Below are 23,085 nucleotides of genomic sequence, written 5' to 3'. Positions count from 1 at the left end.
AAACCCTGGCAGAGAGGCACAGCAAACTTATCCTCAAGGGGCTGTTAAAATGCCCTTTTAGCGAGGATTTGTCTGAGGCGGGGACGTCTGAAGTCTCCCAATAAAGAGTCAAAGAAAAGGAGTCCCTCTGGCCCGGCATCTCCTAAAACTCCTGTGTCTAAATCTACTAAGGGCCAGGTGCCAATGCATCCCTCAGAACCGAGGGCTATGATATCAAAATCGACACCCACTGCTGCCCCGGCACTGACGCCTGTAACTTCCCCCATGGTGCCGATGACAATTGAACCTACAAAAGTCAGTACAGCCCCTAACCTTTCATCAGTACCAATGACACTCTCGGCACCAGCAATAGTTTCCCCCGTACCAGTCACTTCCTCCCCAGCAAAACAAATTATTGGTTAGCCAATCACAGTGCCGAAGGTCGAGAGTATACCCTGAACTAGGTACTCTCCATTTGTAGACCCCTTATTGGGTCAACAATTGAGCACTTTCGTTGAAAGACCAAAATCAGCCCTGGGATGTCAGTCCTTTTCAGCAGGAGCCTTTCAGAGCTTCATGTAGTCAGATTAATAGACTGGTTCTTGGCAGCCAGAGGTCTTCCTGCTCCATCTAGGACCACTCTCCCATCTAGAGCCGAAGTTTACTCTCCAAGTACTCCCACTTATGTTCCTCCGTCAACCTCTCTACAGGTCTTGAAGCCCTCAAATTCGAGGCTGCAGTCCAAATTGTAGCTTGCTACAGATCCCCCACCATGCCCCAAGATTCTCACTACACCTTTCTAAACTTACTGGAAAATATTAATATACAACCAAACACCCTAATACTGGGTGATTTCAACTACCCTGCCATTAACTGGGAAAACTACTCGTATACCAACACCTTTAACAAACAGTTCTTGGAATTCATAAATTCCAGTGCCCTGGATCAACTAATCCATAGTCCCACCAGGGGCTCCAATATCCTACACCTGGTCATTACCAACATGGGAAATCGATGCTCCACACCTATGGTCACCCCCTCGTTGGTCAGGTCAGACCATAAGCTAATCACCCTTAACATCCACATCCCACCCCCACCTCCCAGTAACGAAACATTGATAAAAAACTTCTCCAAAGCCAACTTCATGCTACTGAAGTCAGAAATTACAAACTTCATGACATTGCGGAGTCCTACACTAAGGCACTGTGCGAGCACATCCACTCATGCATGAATCGTCCCATCTCAACTAAAACCAAGATGCTCTCCTCCAAACAAAGGAAGCCAATCTGGTGGTCCCCTGCTATAAACAAACTTTACAACAAAAGGAAGAAACTGTTGCAGAAAAGAGGAAAATCCCAGGATACAAAAACTCCCTTACCAACCTCAGTAAGAAGCTGAGATCCCTCATAAAATTCTCCAGAGCTAGTTACAAAAATAAAATTGCCAAAGATTCCAAAGGCAACCACAAGGCATTCGATAGCTATGTCAAGAATCTAAATGGCAATGCTCAGATCTGCTCTGAGCTACAACAGAATGACATTAAATATACTGAACCCAAGGATAGTGCCAGTATCCTGGCAGATTGATTCAGTGCCAACTTCACCCCCGTCACCCCCTAAATGGCCCATCTCAATACCGGAAGATTGCCAAATTCCAGTAATAACGGCCACACAGGTAAAATACGCACACTCCAAAGCTAAGAATACAGCATCCATGGGACCAGATGACATCCCGGGCTGTGTACTACATGAACTACAAAATGAACTGGCACCTCACCTAAGTATCATGTTTAATCATACCCTCACCTCAGGCTTCGTGCCCACTGAGTGGCACACAGCTACAGTTATTCCACTCCACAAGGGGTGATCCACCTTGGGTCCCGATAACTACTGCCCCGTCAGTCTGACGAGCCTGCTCTGCAAGGCCATGGAACGTATTATCATGGAACTTATAAACAAAGACATTGTCAACCTTAAAACACTGGACCCCACCCAGTTTGGGTTCGTGAAGGTCCAATCTTGTCTCCTGAACCTGATTGACTTCTTCATATCTGTCTCCAGAGCCATGGACGAGGGTAAGACAGTCCACACAGCCTATCTGGACCTCGCCAAGGCCTTTGACACCATCCCCCACTCTGGAATCATAGATAAACTTACTACGCTGGGCATTGGTCCCTACGTCACTCGATGGGTTGTCAACTGGCTTACTGACAGAACCCACACTGTAAAAGTAGCTGACTCCAAATCCAACTCCAGACAAGTGACAAGTGGAGTACCTCAGGGTTCAGTCCTGGGACCTCTCTTGTTTGGCATCTACTTCTCTGAAGTACAGGCTAACACTTAGGGACTCTGGCTAACAAAGTTCGCAGATGACTGCAAACTGGGGGCCATTATTGAATCCCCAAATGATGTGGATACTCTACAAAAGGGCCTTACAGAAACAGATGCTTGGTGCTAGAGCCATGGGCTCAAGCTCAATGCCAAGAAATGTATAGTTATCCCCTTTGGGAAAAAACGTGTATCCGTGAATTACCACATAGGTGGCATTTCACTAAACATCAAATGTGTGATGAGACTTAGGGACACAGGTGGAACGTGGTCTCACCTTCAATAACCACATTGCCACAACAGTCAGGAAATCCTTCTATGTGGCACACCTCATCACTAAGGGCTTTTCATCCAGAAAAAAGGTCATTGTCCCACTGTACTCATCCCTCATTTGACCCATTATAGAATACAGCGCCCCATTTGGTATGTACCTCTCAAGACATTTGCAACAACTGGAAAGGTTGCAGAAATACCTCACTAAAACCGCCTTATGTCGCATACCATCTACTCCGAGGCGATCTCTGCTTAACATACAAGGCCATGTCAAACCCAGAGCTGTTGGACATGCTACACTTAAAGAAATCCCAATCCCTCAGAGTCACACACTCCAGGGATCTAAACCTTGTCATCACAATAAACAAAACATGCTGGAGGGATAGGTTCCTCACCTAGAGACTGCCCAGACTCTGGAATAGACTGTCCATACATGTCAAGCAGAGCGCCTCTTTGGCCCTCTTCAAAAGGAACCTTGATGATTGGATGGGAGAAGGGAAATTCACCCCAGGGATCATGTCGTCGCCCTGCTAGATAGGGGTCCAGGGAAGTAAATAGTGTGGGAAGAAATAGCCAGGGAATTGTTATGGCTAGGCTTGTATAGGGCCTAGGGCCGATAGCCTAGTATTAACCTATGAACTCAGTGTCAACTACGGCGCCGATGGTGGAGCATACCTCTGCTTCGGAACCGACTCTGTGGTTGGCGGCTCTGTCGGAGCCAGCCCACCCATGAGACTGTGAGTTGGCTGCCGGCTCTCGGATCCCTGGATCGGCTCTAATTTTTTCCACGGCACCATCTGCGGTTCTTGGGGCCCTGCCAGTTTTTTCCTCTCAGGGCTCCTACTCTGGAGGTGGGCTTATCGGTGCAGGGTGTGACCCTGGTTCTGATGTTATCTTTCTCGATTCCAGGCTCCCATGGGTGGGCCTTCCAGATTATGAAGAGAGCCCTGGCCTCTGCAGCTCACAGCTGGCACCATCCCCATCGGAGTGTCACATCTATGTATCCTCTGGCTTGCAGCTGTCACAATCTGCTACACTGGGGCAGCAGGGACAAAAGCAACAAGACACCCTGTTGAAGGACCCCCTCTCTTTGGAGTCCTCCTCATATCTTCCCCCTGAGGAACCACTCCATAAGAGAACATGCAAGAGGAAGCTCCTGTGTTCTCCATAATAATCGATCATAGAGGATACAGATTTCGATGAAGGGGAAGGGTCCCCGTCATTAACCCCTGAATATGTCTCCTTTGGAGACATCCTGGAAATTTTAAAACAGAGGAGTGATTAAAAGTCCACAAACCCATCCTCCGAGGAATCTGTTTTCTTCCAGCCTTTTCATGCCCGCCCTTCTACTTCTTGGGTGACCCCACATACTGATGAACTGGTGAAACTCATCGTGCATGCGTGGAAGACCTTTGATACTATAAAGCCAATTCCCTGGAGACCAGACAAAATTATTTCTGTGCCCGAGGATCAGCCTCACTGGTCAAAACGTCTAGCAACAGATGCCATGGTGGTGGCAGCTGCCGCAAAGAAGGAACTCGCTGAGGAGAGTCCAACTGTCCATCCTCCTAACCAACAGTCCAGGATGATGGACAGATTTGGGAAGCGAGGCTTTGCTTCATCGACCTTTGCCATATGGTCCTTGAATTTTCTGGCGCATTTTATGTGACTCCAAAGGAATCCGATAACCGAGCTTTCAGAAACCTTAGCAGGAGCAGTGTCTGAGATCCGTGATAAGGGTGCTTCTCAACTTGCCACCCTACAGTCCATCTCCAGCTCATCCATGCAGATTATTGCACATACAGCCGAAGTGACTTCCAGGGCAGTGGGTACAGGCATTGCCATTGTGTACTTGTGTGAGTTTGCAGATCCCGTCAAGTCTTCCTTTATCAACACTCCCATTGATGCTTCACCCTTTTTTGGCCCAGAAGTCAGACACACATTAGCCAGGACTGAAAGACCCTTTCTGCTGTGGGCATGCATTTTCCCACTCTCAACGACCTTATTCCAGGAATCAGAGGAGTGGAAAGATGTGGCTCCGAAAGTTACAAGGGCCTTTTCGGGATACACATGGTGAGAATTCCTCCTGGAGCACAGGGGGGAACTCTTCTGGAAGATGACCCTCCTGTGGCAGAGGGGCCCGCATAACCAGGATTTCATGGGTTCTTTCTCTCGGCAACCCTACCAGCAACCTGATTGCTTACTTCTGGAGGCAGTCGGGGGAAGATTTTCTCTGCACCATGCAGCCTGGCATACAATAACATCATTTTCTTGGCTGCAGACAGTAATTACCAGAGGTCACCATATTCCCTTCAGTTTTTATTCCAGACCACTAAGACGAATCCCCGATGTTCCAACCAGTCAGAGAGCTATAGCAGTACTCGAAACCCAAAAGCTGCTTCAAAAAAGTCATCCAGACAGTCCTACCAGACCAAGTAGGATCCAGATTTTACTCAAGATTCTTTTTAGTGCCAAAAAAGATAAGGGACTGGAGGCCAGTCTTTGACCCCAGTGTGTTGAACAAGTTTGTTCAACAAACAAAATTCTGGATGATCACAGTTCAGTCTATCCTTCCTTTTCTGGAGAAAGATGATTGGATGTGCTCTATAGATTTTCAGGATGAGTATTACCACATAAAAATGGGCAAACGCTCCAGAAGATACCTGTGCTTCTGGCTTGGAGCCAGTCATTACCAATTTTGAGTGCTGCCCTTCGGTCTCACCACAGTCCCCAGGGTGTTCACCAAATGCATGGCAGTGGTAGCAGCTCACTTAAGGCTCAAAAATTCCAGGTTTTCCATATTTAGGCAATTAGTTCCTCACCAACCCCACCAGGCATCTGCTGCTTTCTGCCTTGGATTCCGTTCTAAGGCTTGCATAGTTCTTGGGCATCTCGATCAACAGGGAAAGGTCAAAGTTATCCCCCCACACAGGACATAGAATTCATTGGAGTAAGACTAAACACAAGAGCCTGCATGGCTGCTCTTCCTCTTCACAGACTGGAAAAGTTGAGGTCACAACTAAAAATGATACTCTCTAAAGACAAAGTTCTGGCCTGCCAGGTCTTACAGCTCCTTGGGTCCATGCGAGCTGCATTCACCTTAGTTCCTCTGGCAATAATACCACTTGATGTTACTTCTTCAGTGGCTTTTGGTGTCATAGTGGTCAGTGTTAACTCATCCAATGTCCCACCCAATCCAAATAACCAACAAGCAGGACTTAAATTGGTGGATTAAGCCAGAAGACAAATTCTGGAGCTGCCCCTTCCCCCTCTCAGTCCAATGCCATAGTGATCACAGACGCATCCCTGATAGTGTGGGTGGGAGGCATTTTCAGAAAAAGAGCAGTCCAAGGCACTTGGTCCTTTACAGAGGCCGGTTTGCATATCAATGTCCTAGAACTGAGGGCAGTGCTCTTAGTGTTGCAAGCATTCCAATCCACCCTCCCTTCAGGGGCAATTGTTCAGTCAGACAACATCTCAGTAGTCTGGTACATCGACAAACAAGGGGGAACCAGACCCTAACCCCTTTATCGGGAAACCCTAAGAGTTTGGCAATGGGTGATTGTCTCCAACCACTTCTGATAGCAACGCACATTCTGGGGAACTCAAACGTGATTGCGGACAAACTCAGCAGATGCATTCTCCTGCCTCACGAGTGGTCTCTCAATCCCATTGTCACAGCGAAGTTTTTTCGTCGATGGGATCAGCCTGGCTACGATCTGTTTGCCTCTCCCACAACCCACAAATGCAGCAGCTACTTTGCCCTGGTCCCCCTCAGGGGAATCTCCGAGAGATGCTCTTCTCCACGATTGGCCCCCAGGACTTTTTTCCTTTTCACCAACCCCCCCAATTTCTAAAGATAGCCCAATGGTTGAGAAGCAAAGTGTTTCTCATTGCACCTTATTGGCCCCGTCAAGCCTGGTTTCCCTTTCTTTTGCTTCACTTAATTTATGACCCATAGATTCTGGATCCAGTCCCAGATCTGTTGTCTCATCCACAGGGTCTGGTCCATCCCAACCTACAAAATCTGAAGCTGGCAGCTTGGTTTCTCCACTTCGGTAATTGCCAGGCGAAGTAAGTTATCTTCCCCAGTACAAAAGATACTTCTGGCTTCGCATAAACCATCCACCAGAAAACTTTATCTTAGCAAATGGAAGAGATTTGTGCTTTGGTCTGATGAAAAGGGTATTGATCCTTTTTCAGCCTCCATCGACAAGGTCTTGGAATATTTATCCAACTTATTCCAGTTAGGAGCCTCTACTTCTACTATTAAAATCCATCTAGTTGTCATTTCAAACTTCCATAACAACTTATTAATTACAATATATGAATCATAATACATGTACTTGATAATATATTTAGAAAATACACATAGCTATACAATTGGTTCATTAGTAATTGTTGTATAGGGTATCTGTAGGTAGTTATTTTATATATGGTTTCTTTATAATATAAGACAGTATATTTATAAATACCTTATTCCACTATTATACATAATATGTATCTTGATTTATTATATGGATATGTATAGTGTCAATATTAGAAATCTATGCAGTCCTGTTTGTATAACAAGGACACAGCACAATCTTTACAAAAATGCATAGGTTTTGATTTTTTACGATCAGTATTGTAATGTAGTATCAAATTTTAGTCTAGATGTAATAATTTTATTTAATTATGTATATGTTTATTGATTGAGTATATATTCTTTGATATTTTAAAGGTTACACAAAAAAAGTACTAGGTTGGATAGAAATGGGAGGTACTTTATTCTTTTAAGTAGCCCAGTCATTAATTGAATAATTGGTGAAAAAGGCGGTTTTTATAAGTATATAAGGGAGTGACTTTTTATCTATTGTGTTCTGAAGAAGTCATTTTATACTCAACATTGTTTGTTGGTACAAATAAAGAGTACTGTTTTGGTGCAAGAATCCAGCTTTTCCTGGTATCATTTGCTGCTATGTTGTGGTTGGCTTCGATTGTTTGTTGTTGGATCCCAGGAACTTTTTCACATTTTTAAACTTCCATAATGGTTTCAGTGACCTTTCTCTGATATCCCACTGTCTCTGAAAAACCTTTCTGAAGGGCACTTTACATTTGAAACCTCCTTTCAAAGTGCCCATTCCGCCTTTGAGCTTAATGGTCTTACAAAATTTAGTCCATCAGCCTTTCGAGCCAGCAGTCACTTGTGATATCAAATTCCTGTCTTGGAGAAAACTATTCCTAGTAGCTACCACGTCTGCCAGGAGAATCTCAGAATTGCATGCTCTGCATGTAAAATACCCGTATATCATTTTTCACAGAGAGAGAATATCACTCAGCACTAATCCTTTTTGCCTAAAGTGGTGTCAGATTCTAATATAAATCAGTCCACTGATCTAAGAGTTTTTTCCCCAAAATTTTCAAACCAGGGAGAATATTGTTTACATTTGTTGGATGCACATAGACAGTTAAGTTTTCACTTGGATAGAATGAAAGCTTTCAAAAAATTGAATCAGTTGTTCCCATCTTTTTCGGGTCCTAGACCTTGCAAGTCAGTTTAAAAAATTACACTGTCAAAATGGTTGAGAGATTGCGTCACTTTTATTTACCAACAGAATAAGCTGGACTTGTCAACAAAAGTTAGTGTGCATTCTAACAGATCTATTTCCACTTCAGTAGCCTTTCATTCCAGAGCTTCTGTGAATGACATATGTGCAGCCGCAACTTGGGCTACTCTCCATACCTTTATCACTCATTACAAATGTCTCCAGGGGAAGAGCATCCTTTGGCTCTATGGTATTCAGGAATATCTTTCCCTAGGGCCTCCCAGTATCTAAAGTAGCTAGGGACTGTGTCCCAACAATCAAGAATGAAGATTGACTCATTAGATAAGAAGTTATATTCTTGCCATAATGTTCCATCTGTGTTTTCAGTCTTCATTCATTCTTAACATCCCACCCACCTTCCCCCTCCTAAGACTCCTGGAGGTTCAGAACTAGTCCTGTGATCCTGGTAAGGTTGTTGCTCAGACAAAGCTTCTATCCTTATTTCTACTGTGTAGGCAAACTCGATCTGAAGGGAAGGGAGGCATTGTGGGTAGCCTTGGCTTGAGAGTTTCTGGCTGGTGTGAGCTTGTTATAGCAACCGAGTCGATTCTGAGGGTCTGAACTTCGACCCAACAGTCAAGAATGTATGAAGATCGACAACACAGAAAGAACGTTATGATAAGAATATAACTTCTTTTCTCCTGCTCCTAAAGATGCATAGTGTGAATGACAGTCCTTCACTCAGGGCTTTAGTGCTTTGGCATTGAAACTTCCTCAAGGAGTTTCTGTTTCAGCCCCCCCTTGGTACTTTACCCCCCCCCATTAAAGACCCAGGAGGATTCCGTGAGAAATCCCTTGCTTACTCATCTCAGATACCCTCTCCTTTGGATTATGGATCTGAGGAAGAGGACTCTACCAGTCCTGATATCCACTTTGAGGAGATTTCTTTGAGGGGAGAGGGCAATCTCTAGGATGATGGAGTTTTTTAAATGGGGTTGTGCTCAGATTTCTGAGATACAAAAAGGGTATGAGTTGCTGCAGATGGATTCTACAAGACCTTCTGCTGTTCCTCCTGTCTTGGCTGCTTTGTTGGATGCATTTTGTAATGCTGCTAAGGCTCCAGACTCAGCCCCCTGCCACTAAGAAGCCTGATAGATTCTATTGGGTGCCTGAGGACTGTAAATCCTTGTACAGGTGTCCTTCTGCTGATCCCTTGGTGATTTCTGTAGCTTCTGATAAGCCATCTCAGTTGCATCTTTCTAAGTTGCTGTCCTCTGATAAAGATAGCAGAACCATAGAAAAAGGGTAGGGAAGGTTTATACTTCTGCTACCTTAGATTTTAGAGCTGTTAATTATCAGACCCATATGTCCAGGTACTTGTTGGGACTCCTTTCTCAGGCCTTTCAGGTTATTTCTGATCTTCCAGATTCTGAGGGTAAAACTTCTGCCCTTTCCCTGTTAGGGATTTCTTCCCAGGTGGCTCGTCATTCCATCAAGTATGGTTGTGATGCAGCATATGCTTCCTCTAGGGATACTGCTTTTGGGTAAGTGATGAGGTTTCTTGGCTTCAGCTTCAACCTTTGCCTGATGGCATTAAGGCTAGTTAGATGGATGCCCCTCTAGATAATAAACACTTGTTTGGCGAAGCTGCTGTTGGTTTAAGTCCCTTCAGGATAAGGGCAAGATTTTACAAGAACTTAAACATGTGTTTTTCTTCTGTGCCTAAATTTCAGAAAAATTACCCCAGTAAACCAGCTTTTCTTCATAGGCAATGTCACCCTCCTCATAAGTCTAAAAAGGGTGGTAGGAGGGCTCCTCCTGTGAAGGCTGTTCAGAACTCTGAGCCTCAGAAGTCTTCCTTTCCTGATTAACACATTTAGAAGTACATATTTCTTTCTAGTTTCTGCATTACATTTATTATGGATTGCTAGATGTACAGAAGCAAGAACTTCCAAAGTTATGTCTGTACAGTTTTTAGTCACTAGATTGACAGTGTGGTTAACACAACAGGTTGGATGTCTGAAATTACATAAATAGAAAACAAATCAAACTTCATTTTTATTTAAATTAAACAATATTTAAGTCAATGAAATGTTTATATAGTTTAGAAGAATTATTAAATGAAACAAATGCAAGTATTTGTAAATAAACTTGTGGATTAATCCTTTTCCTGATTAACTAGATGCTGTCTTATTATCTTCCCAGCCACATTCCTCTTTCTGTTTGCCTCTCTCTCTCTCTTCCTGTTTGGCTACAGATTACTCGGGATTCTTGGATTCTGTTCATTATCCACCAGGGATATTTCAGTCTGGGAATCCCTTTCCCCTTTTATGGGTGTTCCTCAGCCAATCCCCTTGGGAACAGCTGTCATCTTTTCCAGAGGTGCTTCTAGTCCTTTTGACTCTGGATACTATTCAAGAGGTGCCAGAGTCTCAAGGGGGGGTTTACTCCAGGATGATTCTAGTACCCAGGAAAGAGTGTACTTGGAGACCAGTTCTAGACCTTTCTTATCTGAACACTTTTTTGAAAGTGCCCTCCTTTTGAAAGTTGTCCCTTCAGATTTTCTCTTTTGCTTCCTCAGGCTTATATGGTGTGTCTGGATCTCAAGAATGCTTATCTCCATATTCTGATTCATCATCCCTTTTCAGGAAGTTTTTACATTTTTCTGTTGCTTCCTGGCATTTTCAGTTCTCTGCTTTGCCCTTTGGCCTTTCTACTGCCCCAAGGGTCTTTCCCAAATACCTCTGTGATTGCTTTTTCAGGCCTCAGGGGATCCAAGTCTTTCCTTAGTTGGATGACTTTCTGTTTCAGGCATCCTCTCCAGAGACCTGTTGCAAAATCTTCAATTTGCCATTTCTCTTCTGCAAAGCCTGAGGTTAACAATAAACTTCAAAAGTCTTTTCTGACTCCTTCTCTAGAAAATGTTTTTCTGGTGTGCAAGATGCAGACTGTGTCTATGCAAGCATCATTGCCTCCCCCCAAGGCCTCAACATTCATTCTTTCAAATTCTTCTTCCTCTAGCCTCTATAACAGCCAGGAAATTTCTGAAAGCTCTGGGGTTCATGATATCCACCCTCCCTAGGCTCCCTTTGGCCAAACTGCACATGAGAAAGTTTCACTGGTTCCTGAAGTCAGTTTGGCTTCAACATGCACATCCCCTAGAATTTGTAGTTCCTCTTCTACCTTGTCCCAAGAACGAGCTTCAGTGGTGGATTCAGCAGTTGTCTGTAAATCTAGGACTCCCTTTTCATCCACCTCTTCCTTCTCAAAAGCTTTTCACAGATGTTTTGAACGTGGGATGGGGAGCAGCCTTTGGCTCCCTAAAACTACAGGGGTTATGGTTGCCTCATCAACAGAAGGAGCACATCAGTGTCAGAGATGAGAGCTCGTCTGCTGGCCCTTCAGGCTTTTCATCCTCTCTCCACCCCAGAACCTCTCAAGGTGTTTACAGACAATCACCACTGTGGTGTGGTATGGAAAACAAACAAGGAGGGACAAGATCTTATCTTCTTTGCCAGTTGGCACTGCTGGTGTGGGATCTTGCTATTCAGAATTAAGTGACTCTCTTCAGGAAGTTTATATTCCCTCAGGTCAAAACATTGTGGCAGACACTTTGGACTGGTCCTTAGCTCAATCCCATGAATGGTTGCTTCACAGGGATGCATCTGGACATTGTCCACCAGTGGGGTACTCCTCAGGTAGATCTTTTTGCCTCCCCTCTGAACAGACAGCTTCCTCTATTTTGTACCAGAGTCCCAGGTCTTCTCGTTTGGAAGGTGGGTGCCCTGTCTTTTTTTTTTTTTTTTTTTTTGGAAAGGGTTGTTTCTTTACGCTTTCCCTCCCCTTCCCCTCATTCCAAAAGTCCTGTTCAGGATTCAACTGGATGCTCCCAAAATCTTTTTTCCCCAGTAAACATCTTTATTAAACTATCACGTATGACATAGGCAATCTTACATATATATAAATGAAAACAAACATTGACTACTTTAGTTGCAAACCTTATAAATCACAGACACCATTGAAACAACTGCAGTTGTAAACATTATACATCACTTGTCTGTCCAGACATTGTCAGTTAAGCATTGTGCTCATTCAAATCCTGCCTCTTAAACCTTGTTCCTTCTCTGCATATATTGTTCCCAACAGTTCTCATTTCTTTTCGATGTAGTTTGCTCCATCACTTTTCTAAAGATCACAATATCAGTTGTTTTATCTCTGTTAACTATATTCACTACTTCTAATAAAGTTGGTCTAGACTTTGATTTCCATTTTCTAATTGTATTTTTTTGGCTGCCACCATAATTAGACTCAACAAGGCTTTACTATGTCTAGGAAATTCTGATTCTGTATCCGCTCAAAAGAATCATCTCCCCAATCAAGCCAATCCATGGAACCAGCATCTCTGCAGAGCAGTTCACAGGGAATCCCTAAGGTCTGCCGGCTCATTACAATCCCAAAAAATTTTCCCAGTCCACCTCCATCATTTACTATCCACCTGAGGAAAAATTCTTTTGAGTCTGCTTAGGGTAGAAAAATACCCATGTAAACATTTCCAGACAAAGATACTAATTCTTCTAGACTTTGTTGCATATTTGAGAGATATACATATATCCCCCCATTGTCTCTTTGGAAGTAATTATCCAATCTCGCTTCCCAATCCTTTCTAAACTCCTCTGATTCTTATAATTGTCATGCAGTGTTTTTTATGCTGTACTAATTATTTCTTTTTAATGGCAGCTTCTGTTCCAGATTCTTTTAAAAACTTTACCAATGCTGGTCTTTCATTTAGGACCACCCTATTTTTCTCGTTGCCTATAGACTGATATCAATCCTTGATAAGGAAGACTATCTCTAACCTGCAGTCCATATAAATTCTTGGTCTCTTCCCATTTTATTGCCTTTCACTTTCTATTTATTTGCTCCCATTACGTTGGTTCCTTTGCCAGTTTTCTCCAATAAATTTTGGCCCACTCTTGTCTGTTATCTGTATCCCTAACCACAGTCATCCCTTTTGGCAGAATCTCTTTTCTCCAGTCTCATGTTACTTTAGTTCTTAGAATACTCCCTGCTATTTTATGACTATAATACTGTGTATGATTTTTGTTCTCCTTAAGAGTCTGCATCCAAAATCTCTCTCTTTATTTTTGAGCTCCCTCCTGTATCATCATCATTCATTTCCATTTTGAATGATAGGTACCTGCTTGTGCTATCTATAAGAGCCTTAACTGTGTTGCTGTAAAGTACCCCCTCAAATTGGGTAATCCTAGTCCACCTTGTTCTATTGGAAGAATCAGCTTATCCACTTGACCCTTGCTGTCTTCCTTTCCCAGATAAAGTCCTTAAACTCTTTTTTAATTGCTATCCAAAGTTTCTCCTCTGGTTGATAAAAATATGCCTGACCTGTGTATAAAACTAAACGGACTAAAAACATTTTAATTGCTTGTATCTTAGTATCCATATTCATATAACGACGCTTCTAGTTTCTCTATTTTTGTATTATCTTCTGTTTAATCTCTTCCCATTAGAATTAATGAATTAGAGATCACATGTATTGTGCAAGGAAGGGCTATGATTATAGTGCTATAGCCAAACATTTGCTGTTGGAAGGTGATGGGCATAAGTTTTTATTCCAAGTTCTTCAGGTTGAACCAGACAGTGTTAGGATGGGTGACATGATAAATAACACTGAATCCACTGAATTCAAGTGGATTCTACGTCTAGGGGCCCATTGAGAATCTGGGTTAAATGATATGGTCCCTCTTAAGCCAGTATTAAAAGCTAAAAAGTTGAAGCATTGATTTTTCAGTATATGTTTTAATGCATGCTTTAACACACATATTTTTTAGTATATTTCTTAACAATGCATTTTAAAAAATGTTTTTGAAAATTTTTTAAAAGTTGTTTTGGATAATGGTTTGCATATAAATTTATATGCATTGGTATTAATGATAATATGTTGCTACATATAAGTGTTTTTGGGAAGCTGTCACTTTAACTTAGTATTTTGGAGGGATTTTTGTTACTTGATTGGATGTGCTTTATTAACTTGTATATAAAAGTTTGGGTGATGTGTTTTTTGTGTCTGAAGAAGTAATGATTACATTACGAAAGTGCTTACACTGAATAAAAACAGTTTTGTTTTAGAATATAGTATAAGTATTGGTTTAGAAGAGCTGTTTATTGCCTTCACTGTTGGGTTTTCTGTGGATTTATTTGGACTACTCACTACACCCTGGTTCGTGGGATTTTTGGACTAATGTTTAGAAAGCTTGAATTTTGGCAGTCTTAAGTACTTTTCTGTGTTGAACCATATTAATTCATACTTTGAAACCAGTGACTAAGCCATGATGTTAGCAGAATATAGAAGTCCAGTAAGTCTATGCTATAAGGGCTTCATATTTGGTGGATATCTGACAGTCACTTGCAAATGCAACATTATTTTTGGAGTACACTGTCTTAAAAAAAAGAAGGAAATGTTTGATAAATCACATGTCTGATAAATATAGTAAATAACACAGAACGTAACAGGTAAAACTTGATTGTGTTGGAGAAGTCTTAACTGTGATTATTCCCTGTCCTGGTGAGTTAAGATGGATTCTATTTCTTGGTTAGGAACCTTTTTTTTGAAAGAGAGTCAGTGCTTTGATTCTAATCTTTATTATTCTCACCATACAGAAGAGGACCAGATGCTGCTACCCGAAAACAGGAAGAGTTTACCACTGGAAGAGCAGCTGACCATCTTACAGTCAAAACTTGATGAACTGAATGCAGGCAAACATAGCATTGGTTGCTCACGCCGAGCCAAGATGATCCGTAAGAAGATCACAGTCATCCGAAGAAAGCTTGGCCACCAGAGAGAATCACGGGAGGTTGGGGAGCGACACAACACATCTGGGAGAAGCATTCAACCTTCCCATAATGCCGCTGGAAAGGATGGCCACACAGACAGTGCTGCAGAGGAGAGTAGCAGCCATGAAACTGGCAAAGGTAATAATCTTAAGCTGAGTTTTGTGTGCTCAGATGATTTCACAGACAATAATGTATTTAGATCTTTGTTTGCATTTATTGTGCTAAGCGCATTAATTAAAGTTTATGCTGCATGCTGCTGATGCTGTTTTGGGACAGGGGCATGTCTGTGATCTAGACGGTAAAGGGTAGGAGAATGAAACTGGTAAGGTGAAAGATGAACTGGTTGAGAAGATGCACAGGATATCAGTAGAATTTGGTTTCATTTCTGAGTTAGGTGAGATATGTCAAAGCTGTCTATTGGGTCTCTTGCTAGTCTGAGTGTTCTTTTTTTGTCATTTTTCAGATGCTTAACATGAGAGTTTTTGCAGATGACATAGAGATGGATGCAGTTGTATCTGCTGTGCCAAGAGCATTTAGGGGATTTGTTATGCATTGGGATTGGTCACTAGGTTGACAGGTAGCAGGTGGATTTATTGTAGTCAAAGTAGAATGACACAGTTTTGGAAAAGAGTAGATCCTGTGGTGAAGTAAAAGAATGCCTGTTTTTGATCACCCTAGACATTTTTTGGGGAAAAATACTGGAATGCAGAGTTAGAAAGGAGAAGAGGACAACTGATTTAATTGCACCACTGCAAAGTTCCTGACTAGCCCTCATTTGGAATGGTTTGTGTAATTTTGAAGGCTGTACCTTTTAAGAGATGTAAGGCCACTGAGGAGTGGTATAGTAGAACTTGTCTGAATAATAGGTGGCTTAGACTACAGGAAGGAGCTGGAGTATTTGAAGATGTATTCTGTTTTTTTAATTACTCTAAATATTTTGGGTTTCTAATACCATGACAGGAATGGGCCCCATTCCTAAGTCAAAGTACGATTAAAGTTCATGAAATTAGTATTGTTTCAGTCTTTAATGTCAGCCAAAAGTGCTCTTCGCAGCACTCGCAATGTGCCTTGTAATGACGACTCCTGCAGTTTGCATGGAGTTACATCGATTGGTAACATATCTAAATATGATTGTAGATTATTTTTTATAAGACCCGTTGCTCCTACTACTATTGGAACTGTCTGGGCATCTTTCTTCCACATTACACTCGTTTCTGCCTGCAAATTCTGATATATTGTGACTTTGTGCCTCTCTGTATGCAAGAGACTGTACTCACTGGGTGTGGCAAGATCAATGCTACTTTTGTCTTCTTTTCCTGGACCACTATATCAAGTTTTCTAGCATCTGTCTTTAGAACTGTTTGTAGTGGATGATCTCATGTGATGTAGACTTTCTGTGATGCTCTGTGCCTCATGTTTCCAGTGTTTTTCAGCCACTTCAATACCATAATGTTTGCACAGTCCCCAGTACAACAGTCTTGCCACATTATTATGCCTTTCAGTGTACAGTACTTCTGCCATTAGTATATCACAACCAGCAGTGAGATGTGTGACTGTTTCCAATTCTGTTTTACAAAACCTGCATTTGTCTGTTTCTCCCACATGTTCAATAGATTTTGTAAGATATCAGAATGCAGAAAAGGATGATTGTATGGCAACATAGGGTGTCTGAGACGCCTTGTGATGTTTAGCTGGCTGCATGTTTAATGCAGTAGATTAGGACTTGGGACCTGGTACCAAGCTTTCATCAGGTAATCTTGGGATTTTGTTAATTTCATATTGCATTACTCTGAGTAAGGCACTTGGACAAGTATTCCCAGTCCTATATTGAAAGTGGGCCTCAGCCCAGTTGGACAACTTGGTTTAAAAAATACATAAGTAAACAAATTAGTAATAATAAGGTAAACATGAAGGTACGCACCTGCATATGACTGAGCAGAAGTCATGGATATGTGCAGTCTTTTAGGTCAGCTCCTAAAGTAAGGTAATGAGACATCATTTCACCACAGAGTTGGTTTACAGATTTCATGTCCTCTGGTTGAATGAAGATAAAGTGGAATAGAAGGATAACAAGGAAAGGAAAGCATGTCTAAGGGTTAGCTGATTAATTGCATGAATTAGGTAAACTGCAAGATCTTCCTCTTCTAATTTAGCATGTTATTGTGAATTAAATCTATGGTGCTCTCCCAGTAAATAAAGGACTGAAGGTAAAGGTCCAGAATAGGTTTATATGCATTTTCACAGTATTGCAAGAAGTCTTTTTTTTTTTTTGTCCCCCCCCCCCCTGTCCAATTTTGGTATAGTTAATTGTTAGCTTTTGTGGTAGCCTGTACGGTATCCGCTGGGTTCTCTGTTCTCCCAGTTTTGGGTAAATGCTGGCTTGCTGTTTCTTTCCACCTTTTTCTTCAGAAAATAAATTATGCATCTTTTTTGTATTGGCAAATTGCATTTTGCCAAAACAAGGAGAAGAGTTTTCAATTAAGTGAAATTCAGACACTGTCAACCACATTGCCTGATCATAAGTCTCAACCTTTTAAGAGGCCAGTGTGGAACACAAACCCTAGCAATGTGTGACAAACAGAATGCGGAACACTGTGTTTTTTGCACTGCTCGAAACATGCCATTGGTCCTGGTAGAACATTTGTAAAATTCAATAAGACAGACACGAGTCAGATCCAAAACTTTTATTTTTTAATCTCTAATACCATAACCACACCATAAGTACATGAAACAGCACTTCTGTACAAAATCAAAACTAAAACCACATGGTCATTAATTCCACTTGCTGCATTTTCTAAACAGACCTTTTAAAATCAGACAACCAGTTCCCTATATACAATAAGTGCATGAAAAGCATCCTATCATACCTTGTATGTCATCAGACGTACACTTGTTTGCTGCTGTGACTTTCTTAGCACTATCCAAGAAACGTTTTGGCTGCTTAAGATCACAGCAGTCCAGTTCTTCGTTCATTTTAACTGCTAATAGAGTTCAATGTTTTTACAGTGAGAGGCTAATGCAATTCAGTCTTTACTTTCTGCACCATGCTAAACGCTCTTTCAACTTGTGCATTTGAGTGCAGCAAACAAGAGCCATCATCAGCTGCTTAAAGTGTGTCAGTATCCCATCAGTGCAAAGGTCTCTCAGAATGTGTGCCCAGTACTTGGACACACATGAGTGGGGCCCATCTACTGGACCTGTCAGGTTCCCCATGTCCTCAATTCGATACTGGGTAAACTCTTCAATTTATTGTTCAGCCTCAGCATCATTTTCACAGACACCCAGCCAGAAACCAGCATCCCTAACAAGTCCTGAAGAAATGTCCAATTTTTTGGCAGGATTAATAAGGAATGCAGCATCCTGCATGGGAAATTAAGCAATTTGTGCAGCACTGCAGCATAAAAGCTGTAACTTTTTTTTATAAAAGTTAAATTCAATAAATGCGCCAGCAGTATCCTCCTCATGGCTGTTCATGTACGGTTTGACTTCATAGCCAATACGCAGCTCACTGTTTGGCAGAACAGAGCTACTGTCAGTCAGCACTGAAACATTTTTGTGTTTAATCTGCCAGCAGCTGCAGGTCTGAGGAGTCTGCCAGCATACTGCTGCAGGAATTTATGCACAGTGGTATACATTTATCAGTAGCTGACTCTTGGCTCTGAAGCTGAATGTTGAACTCCATTAAAGGTTGGAGTGCATACGTAAGAAACAAAAATCATGCGTAATTCATGACTGCAGGTGTTTGGAAATTAAGTCAATCTTAGCAGACAGTGGCTCTGCAGACAAAAAATAAGAATTTAGAACTGGACCCACGTCCAGGGTTCTGTTATTTACCTTCCCAAGACTCTGCCGTCTTGTAAGTGCATGTCTAATAATCTTGAGGGGGTCAGTGTTTCTGAACAAAGCAAATTCTTGCAGGTTTTGGTGTCCTTGTGCACTGGAACTGAAATGACAAGTACGCATCTCGAATAAGTTCTTAACTGGTGAACAAACATCTTGTGTTTGTAATGTTAGACTTCACCTCCTTTAAACAAGATAGCACTCAACTGTGTTTTCCAATCATTGAGGCAGCATTGTCTGACGAAAAGCCCACAGTGTTGGAAACTGGAATGTTAAGTTCTGTCAGAGTAGACAACGCATAAAACAGTGCATGTCCAGTTCCTGACACACATTCTGGCATATGAAGGAACCGTATTACATTTTAGCTCGTCTTTCCATCAAGGTAACCAACAAGGATCACCAAAAGTTTGTCATCACCCATGTCTGTGCTTTGGTCCATATACACACACAATGGTGATTTCTAGCAGGTAGCAACATTGTTCTGGTAATGAGGCCCTAGAACATCCCGTGCAATGCAGTCTGCCTTTGTTGCTCCACATGTCATTTTCCTGAGAACATCTTGACCCTTTCTGCATTTCTTCATAAATTTCAGGATGTGTTCTCCTGTTGCAAATAAGTTGTGTTTAGCAAGGAGTGGCACATAACCAACCTCTGCCTCAACAACCTTTGTACTCACTAAACTCGGTGGGCCAAAGAAGTCTGCCATAGTCCTTCCAGCTGCATGCTTGCAATTCTGTGTTTCCCACTGTTGGCATGTCGTTGCAGATCATGCCAGCCACCATGATGGATTGTGAAATCTGTATTACAGGTCTTGCAGAAAGCATAGTTCAGTCTGTGCCTACTCACCGAAAGCCAGTCATAGGCACTTGCCTAACATGGCTGAAAATTTGTGTCATCTCCTCCGCTTTTTTTTGGAATGCCATGTATATACACATCCCTGTCCTCCTCATAATCTGGGCAGTCCGTATCTAGCAAGTTTGTAAAACAGTGGTGTTGCTGAACAAAGACAAAGAAATGGGGCTATACTGCAGAAAGAAAAAGCAGAACCATCTCCTCAAAATACAAGGCTATGGGGCAATAGGCCCACAACCTCACCAAATCACTGGAAATTTCCTGTCTTTGTACCATCTTTTCCTGCTTTTGTCTGTTTCTTTTGCTCACTGTAAAGGCCTGTATGATCAGATTGCTCACTCCTTTGCTTCAAACTGAACACTTCAACAAACTGGTAAAATGACAAAAAGGCAAGCTGGCTGTTGACACTCCACACTTTAATTGTAAGCGCTTTTGTTGAAGCAAATGCCCCAACTTCAACTCAATACAACACAATACATCCAATATATATTACTATCAATTAGTTAATTAAAACCAATTAGTTAAAACCAATTAAGACAGTATAAATTTAAAGGTGCAACACTTAAAAAATAACTACATAGAATTTAACAAACTTTTGAATACTACATATAAAATCTTTTTGATTTGTCACTGTGATTTGTCATATCACACAGTGTCACCTCATCTTTGTGTAAACACTAGACACTAAAACTTATGTGCTCATAGTGAATACTAAATAAATAAATACTCGTAATAAATACTGAATTAATAGATAAATAACCTTCATAAAATATAAATGGACACATCCTGAAAGGAACATAAGAAAGAACCAGAAAAAACTGCAAGTCATTTAAATGCCACAGTATAACTGAATTGTATAAAAAACATACCTCAACTTGTAATTGTGTATACAAAAAATATATAATCAAACATTAATCACTATTGTCCCCTTTTTTTCACCTGGAAAGTGCCTTAAGCTTTAGAATACATTTAATTGAGGCATATTCATTTAAACTTGGTGGTATGTGGACAAAAGTACGAATTTGCCACATAAGCTCACATTTTTCTAATTTGAGTTCCCACGGACCCCCTCTCCTACTAAATTCAACCTGTTGTATGACAGTAAAAAGAAACCTATGTGTGGGATTATCTAGAATGTGTTTAGCTAAAGCGTTTGTGGTTATTTTTCTATGAATACTATATTGGTGTTCGTATATCCTCTGAGTTTCCTTTCTGTTTTGCCAATATAATATGATGAACATTGTTCGCATAATGCCACATAAACTCCTTTAGAATCACAGTTAAATTTCCCTTTAACTACATAAGTATACTATCAGAGATGGAACCTATTACCTGTTTTGATAAATCTACACTGCTGACAACATCTGCATTTTCTCATGCTATTAATCCCTTTGTGTTCATTTCTTTGTCTCTCCAATAGACTTTTCAAATTAGGTCCTCTTCTATAAGTAAAACGTGGACCTGCCTCTAATATTTTGTTTAGACTATTGTCCTCCAGAATAATAGCCCAATTCTTAACGAAGATGTCTTTTATGTTCTTAGCATCCATAGAATAGGTAATCAGGAAACTGTTGCCTATGTTATTCATATATATATTCCTCTGACTAGATTCAACAATAGTCTGCTCATAAATTTCCTCTTGAGCTTCCCCATTTCCTTTTTTGTACTATGGGTTTAAAATGCACAGAGGTTCTCTTAGCATTGACCTCTTGAAAAATGTGGGTGAGAGAGGATTCATGATAGCCCCTCCTTAAAAACATGATGTTCATCGTGTTACCCTGCTGCAGTCATCACACTTGGGTTATCCTGCCGTCAGTCGGTCCCGCAGTCGGCCCGAATTCCAAAGTCGTGGTCCGGTGTCGGTTGCTGTCGCTTCTTCCCTGACGTCAGTGCACCAGCGGTATTTAAGAGGCAGCTGACGCCATTTTCTTCAGTCTTTCTTGCCGCGCGGTGCCCGAAGCAGAAGCAGTTCGCAAGTGCCGGTTGGCCGACACCTGAGACTTTCGATTTGAATTTCAGTCCAAAGTCTTCATTAAAGCTAAGTACCGCATTGGGGAACCTTTTCTTGCCTCAGTCCGATGTCAGAAAAAGTTAACAATTGCATTTCTTGTGGGAAGCAAATACCTCATAAGGACTTCTATTCCTATTGTATTTCTTGCCTAGGCCCAGACTACGACGTCACAGGTTGTCGGTTTTGCGCTAGGTTTAATAAACGAACTATCAAACGCCATTTTGACTTCGCACAGCATTACTTTGGTAGGAAATTTAATTATATCATGCCGTTGGAGCAGCCGACTACCACCATTCTTAAAAAACGCAAGGATAAGGACAGGCAGCCTAGGAATAAGCCAGACACCGAGGCCTCAGTTGGGCCTGTCGCCGGTTCTCCGGTTTTCAGTGAGGCGCCTACACAGCCCCTGACGACCGCAGAACTGGAACCCCCAGACAGCTGCAGATTCCCAAGTGGAGTCTACTAGGCCGACACAGCCTTCTACCGACACCGGAGCAGAACTAGACACCGGTGCAACGGAAACACCTTCAGTTGCAGAAGGTGTCTTCAGACCGACTACACTCACCATTAAATCTTATGCTAAACTTAAAACTCCTTTAAAACCAAAGAAAACTGTACATCAGTCTATAGTTCAAGGCCCCATGCCTAAGAAACAGATGCTTAAGATGGCTGAAGATTTGATTACCCTTATCAGGGGTTCCCATCCCGCTCCTGATAACAGACCAAGACAAGAGGAGGATTATGCATCCTCTGACCAGGTTTCTCTCTCCTCAGATTACACTTTTCCACTTTATGAGGATTCTGAGGCTGAAGATTCCATTCCCTCGTCATCTCCCCCTGAAGACTACTCCTTTGGGGGAAACTTTACATACCATGAGGGAACATTTCCACTGGGAAGGCCAGGATTACTCAGATTCTAAGAAAAGGCTCCGAGAGTTCCTTGTACTACCCCAGCGCAGACTTCTTGCTATCCCTCCTGTTTTAGATATTGTGGATGATGTTTACTTGGAGTCTAGTTTAAATCCAGACCCTCTACCTCCTGCTCCAGCCAAACCAGACAGATACTACAGAGTACCTGACTCGCACAAATTCCTTTATAAAAGCCCTGTAGCTGACCCAGAAACAATTTCCCAGGGTCCTAAGGGAGCAAAAGCTTCTATGGCTAAAAATCCTGTGCCCTCTGAAAGGGATTCCAGAGCCCTAGATAGATGGGGAAAGAAAATATACACCTCAGCAACTCTGGCTATGAGAGCATTAAATTGCCAGTTTCACATGCTGAAATATCAACAATTCCTGATGTCTCAGTTAAAACAAAAAATGAGCACACATTCAGAACAGCCTGAATTCAAGGAAATGCAGGATCTGTTTCATGCAGCTGAACAGGTGGGCAATCATACTTTACAATGCGGATTTGATTCATTGGAAG

General features: G+C 41.8%; 1 protein-coding gene across 1 annotated transcript in view; it reads left to right on the top strand.

Annotated features, from left to right (window-relative positions):
- Positions 1 to 23,085, top strand: part of BRPF1 (bromodomain and PHD finger containing 1) — a gene marked incomplete at its 5' end in the record, with an annotated part of 1,674,836 nt that overhangs the window by 1,231,110 nt on the left and 420,641 nt on the right. The window contains one exon of the mRNA XM_044076412.1: positions 14,783 to 15,094. Within this exon, the coding sequence (XP_043932347.1) occupies positions 14,783 to 15,094 (312 nt within the window). The remainder of the gene's footprint in view (positions 1 to 14,782; positions 15,095 to 23,085) is intronic.

This window comes from Protopterus annectens, chromosome 7.part0 (assembly GCF_019279795.1).
Source record: "Protopterus annectens isolate FY-2018-M chromosome 7.part0, PAN1.0, whole genome shotgun sequence".
NCBI classification, from domain to species: Eukaryota; Metazoa; Chordata; order Ceratodontiformes; family Protopteridae; genus Protopterus; species Protopterus annectens.
This window is presented reverse-complemented; position numbering and strand designations above follow the sequence as displayed.